The 25,855-nt window shown below is 39.9% G+C and overlaps 3 protein-coding genes across 16 annotated transcripts in view; 1 reads left to right on the top strand and 2 right to left on the bottom strand.

Moving 5' to 3' along the window:
* Nucleotides 1-1,631: 1,631 nt before the first annotated feature.
* CCPG1 (cell cycle progression 1) overlaps nt 1,632-25,855 on the bottom strand; it is a 47,591-nt gene continuing 23,367 nt past the window's right edge. For 7 of the 13 annotated variants that reach the window (XM_054836516.1, XM_054836502.1, XM_054836505.1 and 4 more), the window contains one exon: nt 24,598-25,344. In XM_054836516.1, coding sequence (XP_054692491.1) covers nt 25,164-25,344 — 181 coding nt within the window. In that variant the 3' untranslated portion in view covers nt 24,598-25,163. Of the gene's footprint in view, nt 1,738-8,220; nt 8,256-18,886; nt 18,913-22,017; nt 25,345-25,855 lie in introns of those variants that run through there. The other 6 variants (XM_054836515.1, XM_054836514.1, XM_054836506.1 and 3 more) reach the window with 5 other exon arrangements.
* Nucleotides 14,306-15,053, bottom strand: LOC129210603 (protein PIGBOS1-like). The gene has a single exon (XM_054836526.1). The coding sequence runs from the start codon at nt 14,913-14,915 to the stop codon at nt 14,751-14,753; it is 165 nt and encodes a 54-aa protein (XP_054692501.1). The 5' UTR covers nt 14,916-15,053; the 3' UTR covers nt 14,306-14,750.
* PIGB (phosphatidylinositol glycan anchor biosynthesis class B) lies at nt 15,233-24,246 on the top strand. Of its 2 annotated transcripts, none has more exons than XM_054836518.1 (12): nt 15,233-15,364; nt 15,443-15,578; nt 15,834-15,951; nt 16,583-16,687; nt 16,861-16,991; nt 17,629-17,688; nt 18,102-18,153; nt 18,635-18,846; nt 20,079-20,143; nt 22,435-22,645; nt 23,379-23,559; nt 24,113-24,246. In XM_054836518.1, the coding sequence occupies exons 1-12, from the start codon at nt 15,241-15,243 to the stop codon at nt 24,227-24,229; spliced, it is 1,512 nt and encodes a 503-aa protein (XP_054692493.1). In that variant the 5' UTR covers nt 15,233-15,240; the 3' UTR covers nt 24,230-24,246. The 2 variants fall into 2 exon arrangements, with proteins under 2 accessions (XP_054692493.1, XP_054692492.1); XM_054836517.1 differs by having other exon boundaries at nt 17,548-17,688.

The following is a 25,855-nucleotide window of genomic DNA, read 5'->3' as shown; positions in this document are numbered from 1 at the left end:
GTGAGTATGGTGAGGGAAAGGGAAGCAGCACCACATGCTAGAATATTGTTTTGCTTTATACAACAGAATCCCAACATCATCAAAATTCAATCCTCAAATAAATTAGGCTATTAGAAATCACTACCCTAAAATGTGCTAGAAATTGTTTCTGTAACCCACATTCAAAATGCACACATAATGTAATAATTGAAAAGCATTATATAACAGTACAATAAAGCAACTACGACAACCAACCCATCCAGCACAGCACAGAAAAAAACCCACTAAGTCAAGCATCAGTATTCACAAAAATCCTTCCTCCCAGTTATTTTATATGACCTTCTTCATACACTGAGGATGTCTATAAGGAAACAGCAACAAAATATACTTAACTACATTTATGAATTGGTCACTTCTTTCTCATAAACGCAAGCCAAGGAGCGATGATCAGGACTAGAAAAATCATCTTAAGATACTCTATGCTAGACATCAGTTAAAACTCTGGGAAAGCCTTGTGACCTTCCCACAGAAGTGGAGGAGAATACTGTTTTCTGTTCTCTGCACAACTCCTCCTTGGTTATTTACAGTCTACAAAACCTGGAGTTTTGGTCCATGATTAGAAAAATGCTGGCAAACACATGGGCTAGAAATGATGCCTGATTACAAATTCATGCTTGGGGCAGCAAGGAATGGCTTAGTCAGATGGGCACATTTTGAGTTTCTCCCAGAGGAGATACAAAACACTAATAAGGTCCCACCTCCATATTGCCTTTACCATAATGAATTTTAAGATTGAAACCATCACTATATGATTGAACAAGGACTGTGAACTAGATAAGCTCTCATGGTTCCTTGCAGTCCAATTTCTTTCGCTAATTAAAAATAACAGACTGTGCAACACACCATTTTTATTCCTTTTATCATCAATACATTTAGTATACATGAGAACAAAAACATTGGTGCACAATCCAGTTAAAAGACCCAGCATTCTAAAGGACTGTTTTAATAAGTATAATTTAGCTAAATATGTTAATGAGAACACAGGAATAAATAGAGGGGGAAAAAGTTCAAGCTGTGCAACATTTAAAAAATACTGAGTTGCTTTTTCTGTATTATGAAATGTTACTTACACAGTATGCTTTACTATCAAAGGTCTCATTCCACATCCTAACTGTGGAACAAGTTTGACTTAACACAGAAGGAAATGTAGGCTGATGACTTGGGACCAGGAAGGGCATCTTATCGTTACTGAATCCAGACACTGGTCACTGCAGTCATTTATTTTAATCTTACTGATAAACTTACCCAGGTTTGTCTTTAAATCTGACTTCTTTGTGAAAAGCAATGACCAAAGACGTACCAAAGAGCTGCAGTTATGTCATTTAAACGCAAAGCCTATGTTTTACATAAGCCAGTATACTTCCCAATTTTAAGTTTACTTTTTCCCCCTCTAGAACATGAGGATGCAGCCATGCTGAACTGTCTCTCAAAATCAAAATATTTCAGGCAGTTTGTCAAAAGTATAGCAACATTGTTTCAAAGCTCTTAACAGAGGAACAGTTGGCACACAACTGTCAGCTCAAGGAAAACAATGTAATAAATCTTACAAAAATAAATAAAAAGAGAAAGTGTTTACATACCTATGCTTAACAGCTGCAAACAGATCTGTAGTTTTCCAAGGGTACTTCAGTGATGAGTTTCCTCACTCAGTCCAGATCTCTTGAATACCATAGTCATGCAAAAAGAGCCGTTTCTCATCTGCAGGTAGAATCAGCAGAGAAAGAAAATAAAACCAAAATAGCGTAGTTCAGAATAATAGCTCTGACAGTCACACTAATGTGCAAAGCTGCCAGCCCCACACAACCACTCTACCCACCTAATTACACTCAGCTGCCTGTCATGTGGTCTTGCTGACCGATCAACTGATCTCTTTTCCTCATTTTAAAACTAAGCAACCTAGTTAGCTAGATCTCCCTAAACCAGGTAGCAAACACTGAGCCTGTGCTTAAACTGATGATCCTCCTCCTTCTTGTCAGAGGAAGTTGCAGTATGTTTCACTATGAAAAAATAAAATAAAATACAGCAAACTCAGTAGTCTACTATAACAAACCACAGCGAGCACCAAAAGCTTCCAAAACCTAATGGAGAATTTCAGTTTTGAGCCTGTTTTTATTTTATGCCTTTACAGATGGCAGAAAAAGTTACCAGTAACGAAACTGGCACAGACGCCAGAGTGAGACCATGTGAGAAGGGGCTGGGAGCATTTGGGAGGGCAGTGGCAGCAGTACTACAGGGCTTTGTGGACATCCACGTCCAGCTCCTTCTGCTGAACCACTTCTGGTGGCAACAAGCTCCAACAAAAAAACAGAGTTAAGATGTTGCCAGAAACTTTCTGAACTACTGTATCTAAATCTGCAAGCCCCCCTCTGCCCAATCCTAAGAGACACATGCAGACATTTTAAACATTTAAATAATTTCAAGGAAAAAGTTACTGATGTAACATGTAAGCCAACTCTTCCTCAACAACGAGTCCATTCATCAGGGCCTGTTAACAGAGGCACCCAACAGGCAAGATTCACGTGTCTGGCCATGTTACAGCACCGGTTACCTCCATGACAGCACTAGCTGGACAGAGGTCCCTGCGCTGGGTCCAAGGGATGAGAGGAACTACACAGCCGCCTGTAGCCACCATGAGGCCTCATCCCCTCTCACAAATGCTCTTGACATTACAGATGCCAACAGCAGAGGACTGAAAGGTGTGGACAAAGCGAGTTTTGCACTCTTACAGAAGATAGGTCGCCTTGCACAACCCTCTCATCTCAGTTGCTTTCCTCACAGTGTTTCAAGAGCAGAGAAGTAAAAAAGGAAATTAAGAAAGTTTCTAAGACTACTCTCCATTTAAGAAGTGCTGCAGCCCGCCTGCTACAACATTTAACGTATCCTTAATGCGTTTGTCTACCAGTAACAAAGACAACTGCACAAGCTCCTTAACTCACTTGTTTCAGCGCTCAACTATCTCACCTCCTTTCCTGCGAGTCAAGGGAAAGTTTATTGCTCTTTCCCCAGTGAACATCTAAGCTCTGTTATACAAAGGGGGCAAACAACTATCCGTGGCGGAACACTTTTTCATGCCCCACCTTAGGATTTTTCCAGATTTAACTAAAATCCATTTCTTTGACATTTTGTTACAGGTTATAATTTCTAAACCTCTACCCATCCTTTGATGATTCCAATCTTCCATAAATTTCATCACAGTTTCAGAAGAATATAACAAGTCCCTTTTTCACTCCCACATGCAATAAAGACGTTTGTGTTCAATTTTCAGCAACATGAGCATTTTTAAACTTTAACTGCTTCCCTGATCAATACCAGCACATTTGTTTATTGTGAAGAAATATTCAGACCACAAGGACCCGAGAACTTCTGGTAAGTGCTCCAGAGCGCAGAAGGAGGAACAGGATAAGTGTTGACAGACAAAGCAACAACTCTTTTGCCATGTTGCAAACAGCCCGGGGGGGTGACTACACATGCTGAACAAAAACTGCCCATCTGGAAGTCTCAACCAGCAGTGTAAATCAAGTCCAAATTCTTCCGCACAGTAAGATTTTTGCCATCTGTAAGGAGAAAGCAATTCATAAATAATTCCCAGGCCTCAGCTTTTGATTTCACGACGAAACGAGGCTACTTAACTTTCCTCTCACCAACTTGGTATGAGGAATACCAACTAATTTTCCCTTCCTCCTTCCAAGAAAGGGTTTTATCCAAAACAGTAAGACTTTGCTAGGAAGGTACAGTTGAAATAAAGCTTTTTTTCAAGGGTGAAGTTATGTTGATTTCAAACTGCAGTTAGTACCAAAAAAGAGGGCCTCAGTTTACAAACTGAGAGGACATCAGTGTTTGGTTATTTAAAGTCTCTGTTTTTCAACAAACACATTTGCAGCTCTCAGCAAATGCTGCACAAACAGCTGAGCCAACCCTAGAGTGGTGGCAGGAAGCATGTGCAAATGGTACAGCAGCAGCTGGAACAGGAACCACTGCAGCCAACCCGAGGTAAGCCTTCTTCTCACTGCTACCCAAGCCTTAGGGGTTTATAAGAGCTTGGACATTTTTTAAGTTTATGCAGGGGATCAAAATTACACCAGTAAAGGCCTGAACTTGTAAAATCTAGTTTTGAAACTACAGCTCTACAAAGGAATGGCCACCTATTTAGTTATTAAATCTTCCCACCATTTTTATGAACAAGATGACCTGAATGCATGGAATTTATGGTCATCTTGTAAAAATGATCTATGCTACACAGGCCTAGGAATTTGGGAGGAAATTTGAGAAGAGTCAAACACAGTGCACACCATTCTTCATCACAAGCACCAGAATATTTGCCTTCATACATTCCATGCTCTTGAGAAAAGCTGCAAGTGTCCAAACTGTCCTGTAGCAGGTGTTTCTCCTAGAAGAAAATGCTGGATTGTTCCCTGTCTGACCATGGTTCTTGCAGGAATTAAGACATTTGCCACTGGAGACAGAAATAGGGGAAGAAGAGTATCTAGCAACAGTCTATTTCAGATAATGCTACAGAACAACTCATCTCTGTTTTCAAAGCCAAAAGCTGTAAACTCACCTAACATCATTGTCAACCGCCTCCACTGTCGCCACCCCACAATTACCCGATTCTGGAGGTCTCCTCTTCAGCTTTTTCCAACATAAACTAAAAACTCAGCATGCCCTTACCAATAGCCATAGTTTTCACACATGCATTCAACAGATAACCTGCAAGACTATGGAATGAAAAACCAATCAGCAAGCAGCCAAGGGTAATGTTTTTTGTTAGCATCCACAAATCCTATCTGTGCCACAAAACCTCTACTGGCAATCAAAGAGGAAACTTAAATGCAAGAGGGGGAAAAGCAGCCTCTGGGAGACACTGCTTATGAACTGATTCGCATATATGGTGGCAGACTTCAAGAAGAGACAGAGCACATGCTATACAGCAATTATTTCACAGTGAGAAAAATACCCTACAAAGTACAAAATGAAAAGGTGAGGAAAAAGTAAATAGGAACAATGAACATATTAATCGGTACAGACAGATTCTTACAACTGCAAAACAGAATTATAGTTGTTTCCTTGGAAGAAAGTCAGCTTCTCACAAAAACACACTCTGGAAAAAATTAGAGGGGCTGATGGGATGCGCTGCAAAGGAAAATTGACCAGCTGTCACATAAATGAGCTTGCTACTTACTGTCACAGCAGTCCATAAACGCTGTAACATGCCAATACCTCAAGACAGAGCTAAAAGGACCTGAAAGGAGGAGACAAAATCCTTTGTATTGAATTTTTTCTGCTTTCCTCTCACCAATATCCCTCCAAGAAAAAAAGAAAAGACAACCCACACTCAGAAGATCAGCTTTCACATCAGAAATGTAATAGCTGAACTTTGCCAGCATCAAATTATGAAATACCCCTTCAGTGATTAAAATGAAAGTAGGTCAGGCAGGCTTTCCTGCTACCCAAAAGGCACAACTGTTAAATATTTAGTAATACCACAGATTAAAGTAAAACTTTCATGTTTTGTTCTTTCAACTATAAGCCAATCTAGGCAGTTCCTAGTAATGATGACAGAGCTTTCTTTTAGCATTGCAAGAGATAAAGTATTGGTATGTTTAAGGTCAGCAGCCTTTTATACAGAAAAGAGCTTCTTAAAAATAGTCCCCGCCAAGCAAGGCTCTAGATGACTAACTTCCAAGAGTTACCAGGGTCTCTTCAAGAATAATTAAAAAAAAAAGTTAGCACTAAAATAATTAACAAATTAAAAACATCAATTTTGTTTTCATGGAACATTATACTGCCTGAAGACAGGAATCCTTCTCAGCAACTGGGCACTCAACATCAGCACTTTGGAAAACTTGAGACCAAATTCTGTCATCTTTCTCATATGAAAAACATCAAAAGATTCCCGAAATAAAATTTGCTTATATTTGAAAAACCTGTTAGTATCTCAGAAAAGACTAGTAAAATTATCCCAAACAAGCAGATCTAATTGATTTGTCAATTCTGTTGAACTACAAGTTTACTGCCTCCACATCACTTTCTACTAATGTCAGTGTAGGCACAGTTTATCCTGAGGCAAAGCCAAGAGTGTAGGTGCTTGCTCCAGACCTGAATTAAAAGGGAAAGAAAATTAAAAAATTAATTCCTGAATCAGGTGTTCTCTCCCTTATTACAGTTCTGAAATATTAGAAAGAAAATAATAGAAAAAAATAGCATCCATGTACAAGGTGTTAAGACAGCAAGAAATGGTGAATAAAAAGTTCTGTATTTAAAACAGCAATAAAATGTCTTAGTGTAAGAATAAACATGGTTATTCATTTTGACTGAAATGAAATTTGATCCTTTCGTATGTAGGAAGCAATATTTTGGCAAGATTTGCACTATTCAGATTACATCATCTGTACTTAAAAGAGGAATATTTAACCTAAAGATAGATTAATTACTTAGTATGCTACAGCTCTTCTGAGAGACTTATGCTGGTTCCACATTTTGTAAAACTTATGAAGTGAGTGCCTGATTGCATGATTGCACCTAGAACAGTAATGCACACAGACAGAAGCATCCCTGCATTTTGGTAAGAAGCTGTAAAAGCATGCTAATAATCTGATGTCTTTATCTTCAGTCTGAAGAGTTACAAATCTCATTTTAGATCAATGATCTTTATCTATGTATTAAAAGGGTTGGTGACTAAGTGTGGGCTTTTTTAATTAAAAAACAGCAGCTTTACAGAAAGCTATTGTACCAATGTAAAGGAACACATGCACTACACCTTCCTTAGAAAGGATTTTCAATGTTTACAATCCTATAATATTAATACAGTTTTGAAAGTTGCTTTCATATTTTTATTCATGCTTAAGCTTAATTGATATGCAATTGTTCTTTGCACTACCTGATCCAATATGTCATTGCCAATTAAAAGGCACTGCTTTTTAAAACTGATCTCAGCAGAGTTCCACTTTGGATGCAGCTGGGTTTTCTTTCCAGCACAAGAAGACTCTGTTCACATCTTTTGTAAATGTACTTAATAGGACAAGTGGTCCTTCATTCTCCTCATAAGCTGACAATGTCTTTCACACTTTAAATCTGCTCTCAGGAGCAAAAATTGAAAGGGTCGTTATTTGCACTATTTGACAGACACAGACGTAGGCCTCTTCTGAGCTAAAGCAAAGTATTCCTTTTGTCCTATAGTATTATTTGATCTTCCATACAATGAAGCATATGAAACCGAACTAAACACATGATGCCTATTTTTATCCTCTACGATTTCTTAAGCCATGAACATCATTAACATTAGAGCTCCTTCATTTTCACTTGCCTTCAGTGACTCCCTACGTATAACTAACTTGGGCTTGTAAACGTGGCGATTCTGGAGTATGTTACCAATTCCATTGGCCCTACTCCACTCCCTGCGCAACTCTCAATTACAAAAAAAGTTACTGCTCCCATTCCTCATGATCCCTCAGAATGCGAGGCTGAAGAAAAATTCCCCACGGCTCAACACACCACACTGGAGATTCGAATGCAATAAGGATTTCTTGGAGCAAAGCTCCAAATTTGCAATGCAAAAAACAAAGCTGAAATGAGGACGTGGCTCTTAGCCTGGTTTCCAAAGGAAACAAAGCTTATTAGAGAGAGTGGCAGAGACATTGAATTTCTGTCATTTCTGCCTTCTCCTTCAACATTTGAATCTGTTGATCAGTTTTAATGCTTCTTCACAGAGGGGGGAGAAGCCATAATGATATGAAGTTCCTATACACTTTGTGAAAAGTTGGCAGCTGGATAAGGAAAGGATGCACACTTCCACTGAAAGCTGGCAGTTACGGTTTTTCAGTTCTGTTAGGGGCACCCACTAGCTGGCCAAGTTGTACATGCATTGCTCCAGACTAGCCGTAGCACATATTGTGACAATCATTTAATTTTACGTTTACTTTCAATTTGGATTTAAAGACATTCTCTATTTAAAAGCAAATTAAAGTACTTCTATTACTAAAAATAAAAAGTTAATAGAATAAAATCTAATTGAGTTTCATTGTACTAGCAGCTCAAATTTGGGTGGGTTTTTGGTGTGTGTTTTGCTTTGTTTTTAAACCTACTAGAAAGCATGATTCTATTTTTGCAGCATGTTCTTTCCACAGGTCTTCCAAAGCCTGCTCTTCAGCTTCTACTGACACACAGCAGGATCCCAGGCCCCGTCCTGTGCATTGGGTGCTATATCCAAACTGACAATTCTAGAAAACCATGAAATAAAGATTTATAGTCTTCTACTTCATAGCTAAAGAACATTAAATAAACTACTACTATAACTCCTCCAACTTAGGACTACATTTATCCAAACTAAAATTATGACACTTTTGCTATCAAATTCAGAAGAAATACAATCAAATTCAGACAAGTACTGTCTTCAAACTTGGATGACACCATCTCTGTACAGAGATGTCTATCCTGACACCATTCTAATGCAAGAAAGAACATGGACAAATTAAGCATGGCCAGACAGTTCATGCCCCAGCAGAAAAGACCTGTCAAATTGAATCATTGTTAGAGCAGAAAGTCAGTGGAGCACACCTCGTTATGTGCACAAGACCTTAAAGTGCTGGATGAGAAATACTCTGTTGCAAATGGATGATACCAGCAGGGCTACAACCTAACCCGATACCTGCATTTTGGGTTGTATTAAGTTATGCATAAAGTTCGGTTTGGAACAACACAAGTGGGAGGAGGGAAATTGCTATTAATGTTTGCAATTAAAAAAAAAAAAAAACAAACCACAAAAAGAACCTATCCTACCTTTTGCTATAATCCACATTCCAAATGTTAGCTAGGCTTCAAAGTAGACCTGGAAAGCACCACCCATGGGCAATAACTATAACAGCAATTCATCTCTCATGCAAATCTTGCATAAAACAGCACAAGCAACTCCCACAACTGCTAGCTTTGAGTGATACCCTGAAGTTTCAAGATGCATCACACTCCATGTCAGCCATGCAATTATCAGTAGGGATTTGCAGGAGGAATGTAATTTCCCTCAGCAACTACTAATATGAAACATACTTGCAAGACTGGCAGAGGCACACAAGAAAACCAGAAAACTTGCATTTTTATGATTAAAAAAATCAATCAACTTTTATTTTCCTCCTGCCCAACATACATGCTTTATTAGTCCTTATCACTAATAGCAGCCTGTACTCTAGTCCAAATATTCCTGTTCCCCAAGGATGTTATTGGAAAGAATTGTTTTCTTCCTTTTTGGTTCATAGAGCAACCATTCTCCTTACAGCTCTTTGACTGAGCAGCTAAGAGAACCAAATGAAATATCCAACAGTTCTGAAAACAATGAGATAGACCCTCAGACTGAAACTTGGTTGACTTTGGAGAGCCCATGCTGTTCACTTTCATGGTTGTACATGCAGCTGGAATCAGCTACTTGTTTTGTGTAGCAGTTGTCCTTATACCCATCCAGTGTTTTATTTGCATATAAAATATTTCAGCTAGGCATACTCCTTACAGTCCTTTCATTCACATACTTCTTTTACACAAAGAATCACTGCAGAAGTGTAAAGTGATTTTCAAAATACTATTTGCAAGTGCCCATAAGTTTAGCTTTTAATTTAAAAACACTGCTCATATAGCTACCAACTCATTTTTTCCACTAAAAACCACAAATTTCTAGAAAAGCTGTACTCCTCCTACTAAGCTTGTATCTTCATTGCTGCTTCCTGCCCCTTTCCTACCTTACTACCAGTCTTCACATTGTCTTCCAGAAGTGCCTTTATCTAATACGGTTTAGTCTTACCCATTTCTCATCAGTAAAAGTATCAGACATAGAGATGGGAACAGGTATGGGAAAGGGGTTTGCAAACTCAGGAAAATAGCACTGCATTGGTTTACACTCTGATATTATCTTCACAGCTGTAAAAGGAAGGACATTGGCTTTGCCTTTTTTTCCCCCCCTGCAGTAGTTTAAAATACTGAAGAACTTGTCAGGTCTGCTCCAAAGTGCTGGCCAGTACATGAAAAGGATTCCAACACCTTGTACTATGCAAAACTGACATACATATATCAGAGTATTTTCAATCCCTTGAAGCCACAGCAACATCACAGGAAAAAATTATGCTGGCTATATGTCATATTTCAATCTATATGCCATAACTTAATCTTCAAAGTTTATTAGATTGGAAAATAAATCACAGACCTTGAGACTACTTATTACAATAATCAAAAGTAAATTCTGTTGTATTATGCATGAAAAAAAACCAATATAAGGATGTTCCAGGAAAGAAATCAGGGGCTAGGACTTCTCATTCACTATGGTTTTACCTCCACTGGAGACAAAAGGGTATGATCTCAGCTGATTTAATGTGGTTCAAGTTAGTCCTGCCTTCTGACAGGGATGCAGTTTCCAGACTAAGACAACCAAAAAAGAAATGAGGAAAAGAAATCTTATAACCAGATGCCATTCCCAGAGGAAGACTGACTGGAAATATATTTGTATAAATAGAAAAAAATGTGTTTCTGCTATAAAAACCTGCTTTTTAGCTAAGTACTTCTTAAACCATGCTATACTTAAACAACTTCTCAGTCATGTTTGAAGTCAGTTCTGTAAACATGATCGTATCTCCAGCATGAGTGGTATCTGCAAGACAAGCGGAGCAAAAGCAAGCCCTTGAGCACTTGACAGGCCCAGCCCAGCAAATGTTTAGCCATAAATATGTAAGTAACCCTTTGAAATTACTGAAGAACAAACTTAAGTATCTGCAGGATCAGATCACATGTGCAGTGGGGTACAATAACACAGCTTTAAAATAGAAGAGTATCTGATGATTAACTATTTAAATCATAAGTTTAATACATTTTAAATGCACTTTTTAATAATTATTGGCCGAGACATTAACAGGAGAAAGAGTTGTCATTCCTTATATTCCATCTCTAGTGCCAATTTTGCCTGTTTCTAAATTAAATTCTTACTAGTCTGACTACGACAGACTGCTCTTAGTAATGGCGTTGATCTGCAGGTCCAGGGTTACTCTGAAAACTGACAGACTAATCAATGGTCATTGTGCCAGTGCAGCAAATACCAGGCAGTAACACAGCAACCAAGAATCCAAATAAGACACACAAAGATTACTGCTCATAATGCTTGTTTCTGTAAATGCCAAAAGCTACTTAAAAATTATTTTATCTCACCAATCTTCTCTTTGAAAGAAAAGGAAATGTGTAGTTGAGTGATAATGTGTTCCCATGTTTAATGATAGTGATGAAAAAAATTTACAGTCTGGTTTTAGATATCTGGTTGCAGATGAGAAATTGTATTAACCATAAAAATAAAACACTGTAAGTTGTAGCATATTCCCCCCCACCCAGAACTCCTTTGTGCAAGAGATTAAGTACACATAAAATTAGAAACCTGAACTAGAAATACAGGAATATGATATTCTTTTTTCCATCTTTTTAACCATGCTTTTGAGACATCCATTTAGCAACACAAATACTATTCCTATAATTATGTATCAACGTTTGAAATGCATATTGTATTATATGTTTTTCCCTGGCTGGAAAATGCTTGGAACAGTCACAAAAGTACTATAAGTCTATGCAAAGAAACAAAGGGTAAGACAACAAATCTATGTAAGAATAAATTTCCAAGAAAACGCAGGCAGAATTGGTTTTAGAAACTGAGTAGTGCTGCTAATGCATTTTATGCATGGAAATTAATGCACATTTTGTAGAGTTGCAATAAAAACTGTAAGTATAGAGAAACATCACCTTGCCAATAACAGCTAACAGAACTCCTAACTCCAAACATGCATATGTGTTATCCTGATGAAAAACTCATAAGCACTAATCATTAGGGAAAGTGTTTGAGGAATCACATGATCAGAAAGCTCAAAATATACCTTATGCATCTCTAAGGAGAGATAAAAATTAAAGTTGGGTGGTTTTGACAGTTCTAGGCATGTCCTTTAGACTTCATTAGCACCATTAAAAAATACCACTTATATATTAATATAATCTAGTTACTTACAGAGCTAGAAAAACCACAACGTTTTCATGATGGATTTAGCTTTCTTTAGATCCAAGATCATCAAAGCGTTAGTTTAGCCCAAGCATTGCAAATCAGTTTGAAAAGACCTCCTGAACCCCCTCAGCAAACAGACTGTCAGACAAACTGCAGCGTTCAGAAAGAAGCAACAGATCTGTTGATACTCAAACACAAGATTTAAGTTCTGGCTAAACAGATAAAGCACACTTACATTAAATACACTTCTCTTTTTTTACAAAAGGAACACTATCTTGAGCTGTGAGAAATTCCTACAGCTGCTACCCGTGAAGGCCTGAGAGTGATTATTTGCGTAGCCGTGTTCACAGCAGCAGGTGTAAAGTTAAGCAGGTGCACGGGCAGCCCAAAGGCCGAGGCTTCAGACTTTTCCCTTTAATCTCATGAACGAGGCCCCTTGTTAAAAGCCCCACGTAGTTAGTTGGGAGAAGAGACCAGGCGAGCAGAGCGGGACAGATGCTTTCCCAACTCCCGCCCTGTCGGGAGGCAAGTCCCCGCAGCCTGCGGGCTCACACTGGCCCGCTCCCCAGGCTCTGCAGCACAGGGAAATCACCTTTCCCCCCCGCTCCCAGTACTTCGAGTTTCCTGCGCGAATCACTCGCCCTGAAATTAACTCCTTCTGCAGCGCAGACGCTTCTCTGAAGCCCCCCCGCACCTCCCGCAGCTGCAGCGGTCCCGTCGGAGGGTAACAGGGAGACAAGAGCCCCGCGCCACCCGGCCCCGCCACCCCTCAGCCCGGCTCGCTGCCCTCCTACCTGCTCGCCTCCCCCGGCCACCGGGGCTCCCGCAGCGCCGCGTCCCTCAGCACCTGCCCTTTTTTGGGCTGCAAGCGTGTCTTTTCCGTCAAGGCAACATCACTTCCCGTTAGGGCCGAGGTAGGGGCGGGAACGGCCCCTCCCGGCCGCGGGCAGGGCTGGGTAGGGCGGGCAGCACGCCCCGGCGTGGCTCGGCTCCCCTCCGCCCCCCGAAACGGGCACCCGCTCCGGGAAAGCTGAGCGGGGTGGGGAGCGCAGCCCGAGGGCAGCACCGTACCCCAAGGATGCGATTGCTCTGGCACTGCCTCCTGCCACTCACTTTGCTCAACTCAGAGGGCCGTTTTTTAATGAAACAGACTGGCTCTTCAGGCCTCCTCACTTTTCTGAAAGATCACACGCCGTTTAGTAAAATTTCGTGAGCGGCAAAATAGGTTCTGAAGAGAAAATATGTGGTGCCAGACGATGTGGATTTCGTGAGTTGTTTCTGCCGCCTGCTGGCTACCTTCCCTCACAGGAGGCAAGTACTTTTTCTCTTTGCTGTCTCCGCAGCTGCTCAATACACCCACTTTTAATCCAGCAGCTTCCAGAATTCAGCAAGCACAGTCTAAAGCTCAGTTGCATCAATGACCCTTTCTGTCTGCATCAGTTCTGACATCCTCTTTCTTGATACTTTTTAAAATCAACTGCCATCTTTACGGACAAACGTCCAGCAATTCTGCTTACAAAGAAAGTGCCTACTAGACTTCCGTTATGCCTTTTTAAAATAGCCTTTTCAATATATAATGGTCTTGTAAACAAAGGAAGTTGCTGGAGTCACCACAGTAGTTCTTTTGTGTTTGCACTCATCACAGACTTGCGGCATTTCCTCATGTCCGAACTAGATTTATCACGCACTCAACTGCGCCTCCCAGTCTAACTTCTACTGCTATCCTCTCATCTTAGCTTCTGTAAAGTCCATCCACTGCCTCCAGCTGTCCCATCATTCCTGGCTTTAAATAAAAGCACACCCAGGGAAAGGATTTCTTCCCTCATGCTGTCCAAACAAGATTCTATGTTAAAACAAAAATCTGAAAGAAGTTCCTCCCAAGATCTGCAGGTTTTGGATTCTTTTTCGATTTACTAAAGTCTTGAAATACCTAGTTTCCTTGAGTCTCAAATTCTGCCCTCTTTGTCAGACTGATCCACACTTATTGCAAGATTAACGCTGTCCTACTGAGCTACACACTGAAGCACTTCTCCAAGTACAACCTGACTTTCAGGCAACCTTATTGAGTAAATAGCCACTCTAGCCTTATTCTTTCAGGAATGAAAGATGTGTATACGCATGTGTGTACATGTGTGTATGTATATATATATACAGGTATGAACACAAGCCAAGGACACCAAAGTTGGGTGCAGTTCCCTTCTCAGCCATCAGTACAACTGCATTCCCAACAGAATGGAGTATTACGAACTGAAACTGTGACAAGTAGATAAAAATGGTATTTATCGCTTGGAGTATCAGAACAGAGGCCATCCAAAAAAATCCCTGAAGCGTAACCATACAACAGTGACTTTTTCCAGTTCCCTGGTGATTATTTAAACTTAGACGTGAAGACATACCTTTCACCATTCAGAATTTTATACATATTTCAACATTCACGTCCCTACAGGCTGGTACCAAACACACGTGTATGCAGTTACATCTTCAGCCGGCGGATCGCTCCAGAGCACGGCCGAGCTGCAGCGAAGGCCGCTCGGGACCGCCACAGCTGGCGCACGGCGCAGGACGGACGTTCCCTGTCAGGCGACGGATGCTCCGACTTCGTCAGGGGCTCGGGCGCCATTTCCTCTGAGGGCGGGCGCGGAGGTCCGGGCTGCGAGGCTGTGCCAGGGAACGGCGCCAGGGCAGCGACGCAGCTCACACCACTCCCTCAAGGCCTCTTCTCCGGCGCAGCATCCGCCGGCGGCCCCGCCGTGCCCTCGGGGGGCTGTCGGGGCCCGGGCGGCTGGAAGACGGGCCGGTAGATGTAGAGCCCGCTGGCCACGCCGAGCGCCACGGCCAGTGCCACCTGCGGCAGCGGCAGCCGCCCCCCCATGCTGACAGGGGGCGCTGCCGCACCTGCGCCCACAGACGCGCGCCAGTAAACAGCCGCGGCCTCTTCGCGCTCCTCAGCGACACCTTCGCCCCCCCAGGCGGGGAGAGCGGACGGAGGCAGAGAGCTCGGCGCTCCCCGCCCCGGGACTGCTTGGCCTCACGGCCCCGGGCAGCGCCGTGCCAGACCCCGCGCCCCTCACCTGAAGGACGGAAGACCACAGAGCGGAAGCCTCCCGTTCGCTAGAGTGACCGGAAGGAAGTGCCGGCGGTGTCCCCGTGGCCGTGAGGTCGCGCATGCGCCGCCGCCGAAGGCCCGCCCCCCGCGGATGGAGGCGGCCGGCGGGCTGCTGGCGCGGGCCCGGGCGCGGAGGCCGGAGGCGGTGCGGCTCCGCAAGCGGCGGTCGGTGCTGTACAGCGCCCCCGGCGGAGCCGCCGGGCAGCGAGGCTCCGGTAAGCGAGGCGGGCCGGGGTGGGGGCGGCGCCCCTCGGAGGGGCCGTTGACGGACAGCCTTGCTTTGCCTTGCCTAGGCGCTGCCGGCGAGTCGGCGCCGCTGCTGGCGCTCACGGTGGCGCTGCGGACGCTCAACTGCTTCCTCGTCCAGACCAGCTTCGTCCCGGATGAGTACTGGCAGTCGCTGGAGGTGGCGCATCGCATGGTCTTCAAATATCCTTCGCGGTGCCAACCTGCCGCCGCTCCTCACGGCCGCGCTCCCCGAGTTTTATAGCGCCCCTGCGCGACCGGAGAGCCACGGCCGCAGCGTCGCGAGTGGGGTAGAGATTTCCACAGCAGCAAGGGGTTAGCGTGACCAGTAACGGTAATCCCACTGCCTTTGGCCACAAGGGTCAATGTCTGAGAATAACACGGCTCGAGTGACAGTTTTTGTTTCGGTTGTTCGTGATTAGTCCTTAATAGCAATAATTATGGCTACCTGACTTGGGAATGGGCAAATGGCTTAAGGGGCTATTCGTACCCGCTGATCTTTGCGGGCATCTACAAAGCTTTACAGCTGCTGGCTAAGGATGATGTTCAGCTGCTGGTGAGTATAATCAAAAGAACACATCTGCTACTAAAATTCAATTAAAAGGCACTGTATTTAAATTCAGTGCGGTTTTATCATTGTCTAAGTAAAACACAAAGCCTTGAATCTGTCAGTTGGAGATGTATGAGCACAGAGGCCCCACTGAAGTGTTTTGCGTGGCTGCAGAGTTCATTCATAGCTCACCAGTCACAGTACTGATGCCTGGGACTGCAGAGGATTATTCTTGGCCTCCATCAGTCTCCTTCAGTTTCATACTGATACTGTTTACCACTACATCATAATTCCTCAGTGGTTCAGTTTTCCAAAGTGTTTTAGTAATATATATTTGTATTAAACTCAGTAACAACAGCCCCTTTTGACTTCTGTTGGAGACAAATGGCAAAGAATTCTACTTTTGATTTCTGAACACTTTCAGTTGAACTTTAGAGTTTCTTTGTTTTGGCAGAAATATTAGTCTTGCCAAAGGACCTTACTATTATTTTTTAAATCATAAAAAGCTACAGAGAACATTGACTAATTCACTTCCTGTTTTCATGTCTGAACAGCCATTCACTAATTCAGTAGTCCTCCCTTCAAGCCTGGAATTTAACAGGCTGTTGCAAGTAAAATTTTCTCTCTGCTTACACAGATATGGGTCCCCAGACTCGCACAGGCAGTGCTGGCAGCTTTTGCTGATGTGAAGCTTTATTCGTTAGTGCAACACCTTGAAAATGTAGAAACAGCAAAGTGCGTGGTGAGTCTCAGCCTTTAAAAAATTTTATGCATGTTAATAAACACTGTCTGTTGCAATGTAAACAACAGCAAAATGATAATAGGTCACACCTTGAAGAATTATCACCATTTAAAACTAAAGAATTTGTTTTAACATTTCTCCCTGTGCATCCTGTTGTTCATAATTATTTCCAGTACTTCTGCCAGCTGTGTTCCTGGTTTACATGGTATTCCTGTACCAGAACTCTAACAAACACCATGGAAACTCTTCTTACCATCTTTGCTCTTTCCTACTATCCGATAAAAGGTTCCAAGATGGGGAGCAGGTGAGAAACTTTCTACTAACTAACGCTGTTTAAAATGCTAACTTTTATCTTAAAATATAAGGCAACCCAAAACACCTCGTTCATTTAGTAAGAGCTCCAGATCTTGGAAGGAACAGCATTGTGGCATTTCCTCCTAAAACTGTTTTGAAGCAATGATATAGCTGGTATATAAAATTACTGTTCTCCATTTTCCTTATGCAAAGTATCATTTTATGGGAAACTGTAAATTAAACTTTAAGGGACTAGAATTTGTGGTAACTTGGGAAAAGATAAAAGCTTGTTTGGGTTCAGACATAGGTGAATTTGTGGTCACAACTTTCTTTACCAGCTATTTTAGAAGCACATATTTGCTTCTAGTTAGCAACTCCATTGCTAATAAAGCAATTATATACTTGGCAGCCTTCCAAGCAAACAGAGTATCTGTACTGAGAGAATCTATGAAAAACTTTTGGTCTGAGACACAACAGTATTTAAATTGTTGAAATGGCACTGTCTGCAAAAGAATTGACCAAACCTTTTGATAAGGTTCTGTTTTTCTTATGTTTCCTCATTCTAGTTGCAAATATTTAGCTTTGATAGCACTTGCAATTGTTATTCGTCCTACTGCTGTTATCCTGTGGATACCTTTGGTTTTCAGTCATTTTTTGCAAGAACAGAGGAAAGCAGACCTTATCCTACACAACTGCATTCCAGTTGGGTAAGTTCCTTCTGAATTTAAACTATGACTGTGCACAACTACATCTTAAGATTGATTTTACCATCGCAAAGGCAGACAACCCAAAAAAGCTGATTTCATGTAAAAAAAAAAAAAAAGAAAAAAGTAGAGTCCTTTTGCAAAAGTTTAAAGAAGGGGCATACTTCCTTTAAATCAATTTATACACTGCAAAAAAGTATTAGGAGATATTTCATGAGGATGAGACATGAAGAGCATTCCAGCTTAATCTGGGATTTTGCCAAGGATGCCGGGTGATGGCAGCTGGCCAAGAGTATGGATAATATCAAAAAAAATCAGAAATAACTGTTTGGGGGGGTTGACAGCTATTTGGAAAAGAGTAGAACCTGATACAAAAGCAATTCAGTATCAGCGCAACCAACTTTCCATTTTTGCAGATTGATCACAGTAGGAACCTCTTTAATAATTGACCGTGTGTTTTTTGGTGAGGTAAGTTGTTTTACACTTGACTTATATGAAAAAGGTTGGGTTTTAGTATTTGAACATGGACGGATGTTTCAGACTTCTCTAACTTCTGTTATTTCTGTGGCTGTGTCTGGCCTATGATCTCTAAATATATCCTAAGCCATAAACCCTTAAACACTGACTTGTCAGTTATTTTAAATGACAGACATTACTTAAAATCAGTATGCTCCACACTCAAATAGTTATCAACAAACCACAAAACTTACATGCTTCTGTGTTTACTTGCTAAATGTAGGGAAGTCTGCAAATATAGCAAGTCTGTGATGAGTCTTAGTAGAAAACAACTATGAAAATGCTGTATGTGTATACACATACATATGTATGTATGAATGAAATGCTGTGCCATTTAAGGCCAGTGATGACTCTGTAATTCAATTTAGCTGTTGTTTTTCACTTTGGATTTGTATTTAACTTTTTCTCCCTCCCCATCGCCTAAATCTCCCAGTGGGTACTGGTTCAGCTGAACTTCTTGAAATTCAACGTGCTGCAGAATTTGGGAACATTTTATGGATCTCATCCTTGGCATTGGTACTTCACTCAGGGACTACCAGTCATCTTAGGTACCCATCTGCCCTTCTTTATTCATGGCTGTGTGCTGGCACCGAAGAGGTATCGCATCTTTCTAATGGCAGTGATTTGGACAGTGTTGGTATACAGGTAATTTCTCCTAAATGTAACTATCATCTTTCTCTGGTTGTGTTCTTTTCAAAGCTCATGTCCTCTCTAGAACAAAAAAGCATAGTAATCAGAAAAGTGATGGAAAACTTCAAACTATTCAAATACTCCAAGAAATGCAGTCAATTATACAGTAGTTTCTAGGATTTTATGTAATGCTTCTTCTTGTATCATTACCAAACATGTATTTTTAGAATTGATTAGACCCTTGAAGAATAAAATAATTCAGCATTAAATTCAATTGAGAATGAAAGAAAAAAAAAAACTCAATCACCTGATAGGCATTTAAGCAACAAGAGAATTAGTTAGAAAGCTGTGTTTACTAAATCCTGTTAAAATACCATTTCATTTGGTCCTTTAATACCTCCCCAGTAAGATGAGAGGTTCTTAGGCCTCTAAAACTTACTCCATTCACAAGTCTATACAGAGCTCTTAATATTTATCATAGGACTGTACATCACATTTTAAGTTGAGAAGTAGAAGAAAAGGTGAGCTTTTTCTAAAGCATCGGAATTAGCTGTAGATTAAACAAGAAACACTTTCAGACAAGAAAAGATATGGCAAATTAATAAATACTAAGTAATAAATGGTATTAGACTACATTAGTAGCAGAATACAGCAAAACAGTAGTGAGGCTACAAATGCCATATTTTCTTTCAGTCCATCTCAAAACTGAATTACAATAGCTTTATTGGTTTTAGGCTTTTTTAATCTCAGTCTTGTGAGAACCAGTTTGGTTCCCATGACACAAGTCTTGCAGTAATCCCCAAAAAAACCCCAAAAGTTGGCATGGGAATTGTGTAAAGTTGTATTAGCAGAGGTGAATGTTACTTTGTTAGATACAAACATGTACTTGAATCTTAGCTTACCATCCACACTTCTTATTGTGCATGTTATTACAGAAAGCAAATTGGTGAAATACTAGCTAAGTTCTATCTAGTAGTCATAGAATCAGACCACTTAATTGCTAGAATAGTAGCCAGGTACTTTTATTAGTGCTTTGTTCAAACTGACCAAATAATCTTAATCTGAATGTAGTCATTATGTTCTTAAGTGACAATTGCCATTTTTACTCTAAACTACTTCAATGCCAAAAGCTTTTTTAGTACATGCAAGTGCTTTTCTTCCAGTCCTCCATGCTCTAAAAAATACTTTCTCAAGGGAACTGATGCATTTAACTTCCTTGCTGAAGTGTTATATCTGTTTTATTACAGCACACTGAGCCATAAAGAATTCAGGTTCATCTATCCAGTACTGCCATTTTGCATGGTTTTTTGTGGTAAGCATTGGTTTCAAATGTCTTACAACCTTCCCTGTATATACTTTTTACCTAAAGAGAGATTGTTAACGTAGGTATTTGACAAAGGATTCTTAGAACTAGCCTAACCTATTCTTACAGCTAGGGGGAAAAAAAAGGGGGGGGGGATGAGGAACAAAAAGTGACTGAAATACAGATGGAGGAGCCTTAGCATAGATAAAAGTACTTCCTGAAAAAAAAAAAAAAAGGAAAATTGCCTTAGTGAATCCTAACTTTTTGGCAATGCCACCCTTACAGTGGGAACTTTGTTCCTTGGCTCCTTTGTAGTATTTTTCCACCTGCTTCTCTCAAATATGCCTGACATGGTTTTGAATATGCAACAAAAAAATTAAAGTATTCAAAAACCAAAATTATCCTTTTCTAGATTCAGTTGTGTTAATAGATGATGCTTGTTTTCTGTCTGGTCTTAAACAACCACCAGCTTCCCAGAGATGTTTTAGAGCTGTTAATGTGATAGCTTTTTCCTTCAGGCATAGTAAGGTAAATTGGTTAAAACAGGAATAAAGTCCCTAAAGTAATGCGGTTAACTGAAAAATTAAAGAGAATCTGTCCACAGTTTAAACTGGAAAGCATACTGCATTTGTAACTAAGATTTTTCTGATACTTTAACAGAAACTTTTAAAGTATTCATTTATCTTTCTTCCTGTTTTGTGTGGGTTTTTTCTTTTAAACACAGAAGAGAGGCTAATAAGGAAGTATTTTATATTTTACAAAACTAGGTATTAACAACACTAATGTATCTATAGGAAAATTAAAATCATGATGTAAAGCCTAGTATGCTGAAAAGGTAGAGAGGAAAGATTAAAACTTCTATAACATGAAGCTGTATAGCTTTAGTTTAAGTACAAGTTCAAAACAGATTAATCAGTGGAAACTGTAATTTTCTTTAACCTGTTTTGCTAGCCTAAACAAAAGTAAACCTTATTTCAATAATTTTGCTCTCCGCTGAGATCAAATATGTAGTATGTCTTGGCTTAGTTCAATGTTCAGTTCAATAGCAGATTTAAGATGAACCAGTTCTACCCTACATGCAGAAAAATTCCAATCAGACCGCTCTTTTTTGTTAATATCCCTCTTAACTGTCATGTCTGTAAGGAATGAAGTCATATCCTCAATTTATTAAGAGCTAATTATCATCTGTTTGGATACTTCAGTAAAGAAAAAAATGACAAATGTTACTTCTGATAACTCAGTGGTTACAAAGAGGTCTTTAAATTGCTCACAACATGATACATAAAAGCAGAAAAAACCCCACATGAATTTCAAAGTCATTATCAAGCACACTTAAAGATAAGCTAAGAGCATTTCACAAAAGCAGTAAAAATATGCCTATAATAGAATGTTTCCATTAGTGTTTAAACCAGACTAATTAGTGGACTTTGTTTTCATCTGAGATAAAGATCTGCAATTTGTCAGAACAGACCAACTGAAAAGAAATTTAACTTACTTGTTACTGACTTCTGAAACAGGCATATTCTAACTGGTTTCTTTTGATTCAGTAAAGGTGGTCACAGAGCTAAGCTGCATAAAATATTTTTATCTCTTAATAAGGGTTTCCAGACTGGTAGCAAAATGAAGCTGTCTTCTGTGCCAGGTTCATCTGAGTTGTGGTTGTGAGAAACAGGTTTAAGCAGCTATCTCCCACCAGGAGAAATGTCTCTTCCTATTATTAGCTCCTTCAAGAAAAGCAGGGGAAAAGGGGCAGGGATGGGAAATGGGAAAAGATGGAGGAGTGAGCTTTTCCAACGCTAGTAGCTCAAAACTGAGTAACGATAAGGGAATGCTGTAGCTTTCAGCATGTTGGAGAAAAAGAATACCACAGCCATACCAAAGCACATGTAGTTACCATTTATTCTGGGTGTACTTGGACAGGCGTGAATCAGAACACAAGTCAGTCACCGCATACCATTCACCCAAACTACTGAATGAACTATTTTTCTCCCCACAAGAAATGAAAGTTAAGCCCTAAAGAGACAAAGCACTGGCTTTGAAATCGTACTTCTGTACTTCAAAAGGCAGGTATGGGATTAACATTTACAGTGTTAAATCCAAGAGTTAATAAGGGCAAAGTCTAACCTTTGAATTTCCATTCAAAGAGTAGACCGAAAGAACACTGTATTAAAATACCTCAAAACAAGGTATTGTTATCAACTGAGTAATGGTTTTCCAGTAAGCTACAGTACTTTCAAAAATACCATGTGGAACTACTGGTATTTGCTTATGTCTGAAACTTACTCATATGTTTTTCTTAGGATATTCTTTGAAACACCTGAAAGCATGGAAGAAATCTGCAGCAAGTTTCCTGCTTTTATCAAACTTAGTCCCAGCCCTGTATACAGGCTTGATTCACCAGCGAGGCTCTCTTGATGTCATGAGTCACATACAGCAACTCTGTAATAACTCTTACCAATCACAAGCTTTTGTCTTCATCATGATGCCATGCCACTCTACTCCATTTTACAGGTATTCAATTAGTTAACAGTGTACATACTAAAATCCATACACTTACGTAGAAGTTAAGATTATTTTTTTCCTAAGCTTAATAAGTGGAGGTGGATAGATACATACAGGAAGAGTTTTGATTTTTCATACAGTTAATGTGGAATGAATAGGGGAAATAAGCTTGTATCACAGAATAGAATTCAGCATCTAAGCATTACTCAGTTTTTGCAAAATAGCTTTGTATGAGGATAGGCAGCAAGTCTTATGACTTCTGAAAGTAATTCATTCTGCTTCATTAGGGTAGCAAAACTAAAGACTAATTGTTACAGTCAACATGTATTAATTTCACCTTTACTTCTGCTGCTAGAGTGAAGAAATGTAATTACAACATATAATGACCGAAGTCACTATTCCAAAAAGTTTGCAATAGATCCTGGCACATAAACAAAACGTTAAAGCAAATATGGAAGAGTACCTTTTTAAGAAGCTGATGTTACACAGATGGTATTTTTATTAAGATAAATCTATTTTCTGTCAACTGCTAACAATGTAGTCACAGCAGTTTGGAGCTGAATCCACTTGTTTTAATTTTGCTTTCATATGAACTACAGAAGGGAAGAAAATATGACTTTTGGGGTAAAAAAGTAATTACTCAATTTTGGTTTTGACTGAGGTATCTTTAAGTGATGAAACATTTTCAGTCTTAGATATTGGCCAGTTTATCCTGAAGTGTTTATTTTGGTTTTCTCCCTAGTCATGTTCACTGTCCTCTGAAAATGAGATTCCTTCAGTGTCCCCCAGACCTTACTGGAAATGAGAGCTATATTGATGAAGCAGATTTGTTTTACTCTAATCCACTCGGCTGGCTTAATAAGGAGTTTTACAATGATACGTTACTACCCAGTCACTTGATCATCTTCAGTGTGCTAGAACAGGTATGGTAACTGCAACATGAAACAAACTAGTTTTGAAGTCAAGTTACAAAATAGATTGAGGGAGAGTTATAGTTAAGATTTTGTAGAATTGTTTTCCACAACTTTTTAAAACACAGCTTAAATGAAAATTGAACTGTCTAGTCCACAATAGATACTATTCCAGCGATATACACTTAACATTCATGTATGCTCTCTCTGTGTGAATTCTGCATGCCATAAAGTAATGTTTCATGGAATTCTCCTCAAGGCATATTAAAACAAACATGTCTGTCCCCAGAACCATACACTTCTAAGTAAGCAACAGTGACAAGCAAAACCACCTGCAGCTAGAGCACCTTTTCCCCCTCAGCTCTTTTATCAAGTCAATGTACTCAAACAACAGACAGCATCAAACAGGATAAGTACCTCTTCTTCTAGCAGTCTTTCCTAAAATAAAGGATAAAACTTACAGGGGACAGTTGAATTGATGGTTTTCAGAAGACTTTGGAACACTGTTTTGATGCTCCCCAACTACACTTTCTGACTGTGGAAACTAATGTATGTTCATTTACAGGAAATATCATCATTTCTAGCTTTAAGGGACTATGAGAAAACAGCCACTGTCTTTCACACGCATGTACCTCAAGGACGAGTTGGAAGCCACATTTATGTCTACAGGAGAAAAACCTGAAATTAATCATACCTGAAGATCAATTTCTAGACTGAAAGGTACCTAATGAGATCAGTTTTGCATAGCAGTAATATGCTTAGAAGATCTTGTACTGCAGAAAGGAAAGAGTAGCGAGTCTGAAACCGGGTAAGTCAAGTGGGGAAGTGATTCGGCAGCCATTGGCTGTCTGGAAACACATAAACCTCTTCCTGAAGGCAACTTCAGTAGCAGTATGGCAGGGTGGGGGTGTTGACCTACCTTACAACACTAGAAAACATGAGGAAGACCAAAGTTACCATATGACTACTAAAACAGTAAGAAATTAGACAAGACTGGACCATTTTTATAGAACTGTACAGCTATGCTAGGTTTGTTTTATAAATAAAGACTTTTACCCACAATGTCTCTTTATTTTTCTTCTACAATATGCAGATATGCAAGACATTTCAAGTGCTTAAATCAGCAAACTGATTAGAATGCAGCACAGCAAATTCTTCACAATTCAACAGGCTTTTGAACCCCCCCCAGAGACAAGAAGCAAGTATAAGATTACAAAACACTAACAAATACATTACCATAATGTAGACCTATTTTTTGAAGGATGAGATGAAGTTAGTATATCAAACACTGGAGTTAATTATTGGTACAGTATGCAGGACTCAAGCTTGAACTACACTAATGGAATGCAATTAAGCATATTTTTCATACACAAGTCATTGCATGCCTAGTTTCTGCAACAATACTGCTGGCATCCAAACTATCATCACTTCCAAAGAACAGTTAAAGCAACAGTACAGAATATGCAAATTAGAAAGCTTGACTTCTGCCTTTTAACAAAAATGTGTAAAAATCAAATTAGAGAAAAAACTTGCATCTTGCTGCTTTGTTGAAAAACAGTTAGTTTCTGGAGAGGATGTGAATTATTAATTCTAATCTTATTTTTACCATAAATTACTCAGTATTTTGGATCAAAGGGTAATTGCCCCAATTCTATTTCAAGATTTGCCATGTGTCTTCCGTTAGTGCGACCATGTTTATGCCATTTACCTTCTCTTTTATTACGGTGGTGGTACTTCTGAGCTTGTTTTTCATGTCTGGAATTTTCAGTTTGTGTAAAAGAAGGCCTTTTAGGTCGACTGCAAGGAGTAAACAAAAGCTTTATTACTACTCTTACAAAAGCATTTTGAAACACAATTACATTGTCAAGAACAGCTTTTAACATGCTGAGGTTGACTGAAAAGAAATTACTATTAAGTAGTAATCCTTTCTCTCGTAAGCAAAATGGGAGGAGTATTGGTTTAAATCATCAGTAAGATGGTATATTTAAAAGAAATCCTTTCTAAAAATAAAAATGCTCTGCAGCTGGTTGCCCAAAGTTCTTTTTAGAATAAAGCCAAGTAAACAGCTGTTTGATTATCCCTACGGTGATGCTTGAGTGAGGTCTCAATCTATTTTTCAGTTGTTCTACTACATTCTGCTCTATAAAAATAACAAAAACTTTACGGATCCTTAGGAAAGCATGCTTTCTGTAAACATGGGCACTTCAGAGGTTTTCATGTGCTATACAGAACGTTTATACACATATTAACTTATGTGTTTGCCAAAAGTACACATTAAAAAGGCTACTTGGTAGCTGATAATAGTATC

Source organism: Grus americana, chromosome 10, assembly GCF_028858705.1.
Source record: "Grus americana isolate bGruAme1 chromosome 10, bGruAme1.mat, whole genome shotgun sequence".
NCBI classification, from domain to species: Eukaryota; Metazoa; Chordata; class Aves; order Gruiformes; family Gruidae; genus Grus; species Grus americana.
The sequence above is the reverse complement of the archived record's forward strand: the minus strand, read 5'-3'. Positions and strand labels throughout refer to the sequence as shown.

What these genes read in the sequence shown, in the direction of transcription:
- LOC129210603 (XM_054836526.1), bottom strand. Translation starts at nt 14,915, where the DNA reads ATGGGGGGGCGGCTGCCGCTGCCGCAGGTGGCACTGGCCGTGGCGCTC.
- PIGB (XM_054836517.1), top strand. Translation starts at nt 15,241, where the DNA reads ATGGAGGCGGCCGGCGGGCTGCTGGCGCGGGCCCGGGCGCGGAGGCCG. An exon ending in CGCCGGGCAGCGAGGCTCCG is followed by an intron (nt 15,365 to 15,442) that starts GTAAGCGAGGCG and finishes TGCCTTGCCTAG; the next exon opens with GCGCTGCCGGCGAGTCGGCG. An exon ending in GGTTCCAAGATGGGGAGCAG is followed by an intron (nt 16,992 to 17,547) that starts GTGAGAAACTTT and finishes TCCTCATTCTAG; the next exon opens with TTGCAAATATTTAGCTTTGA.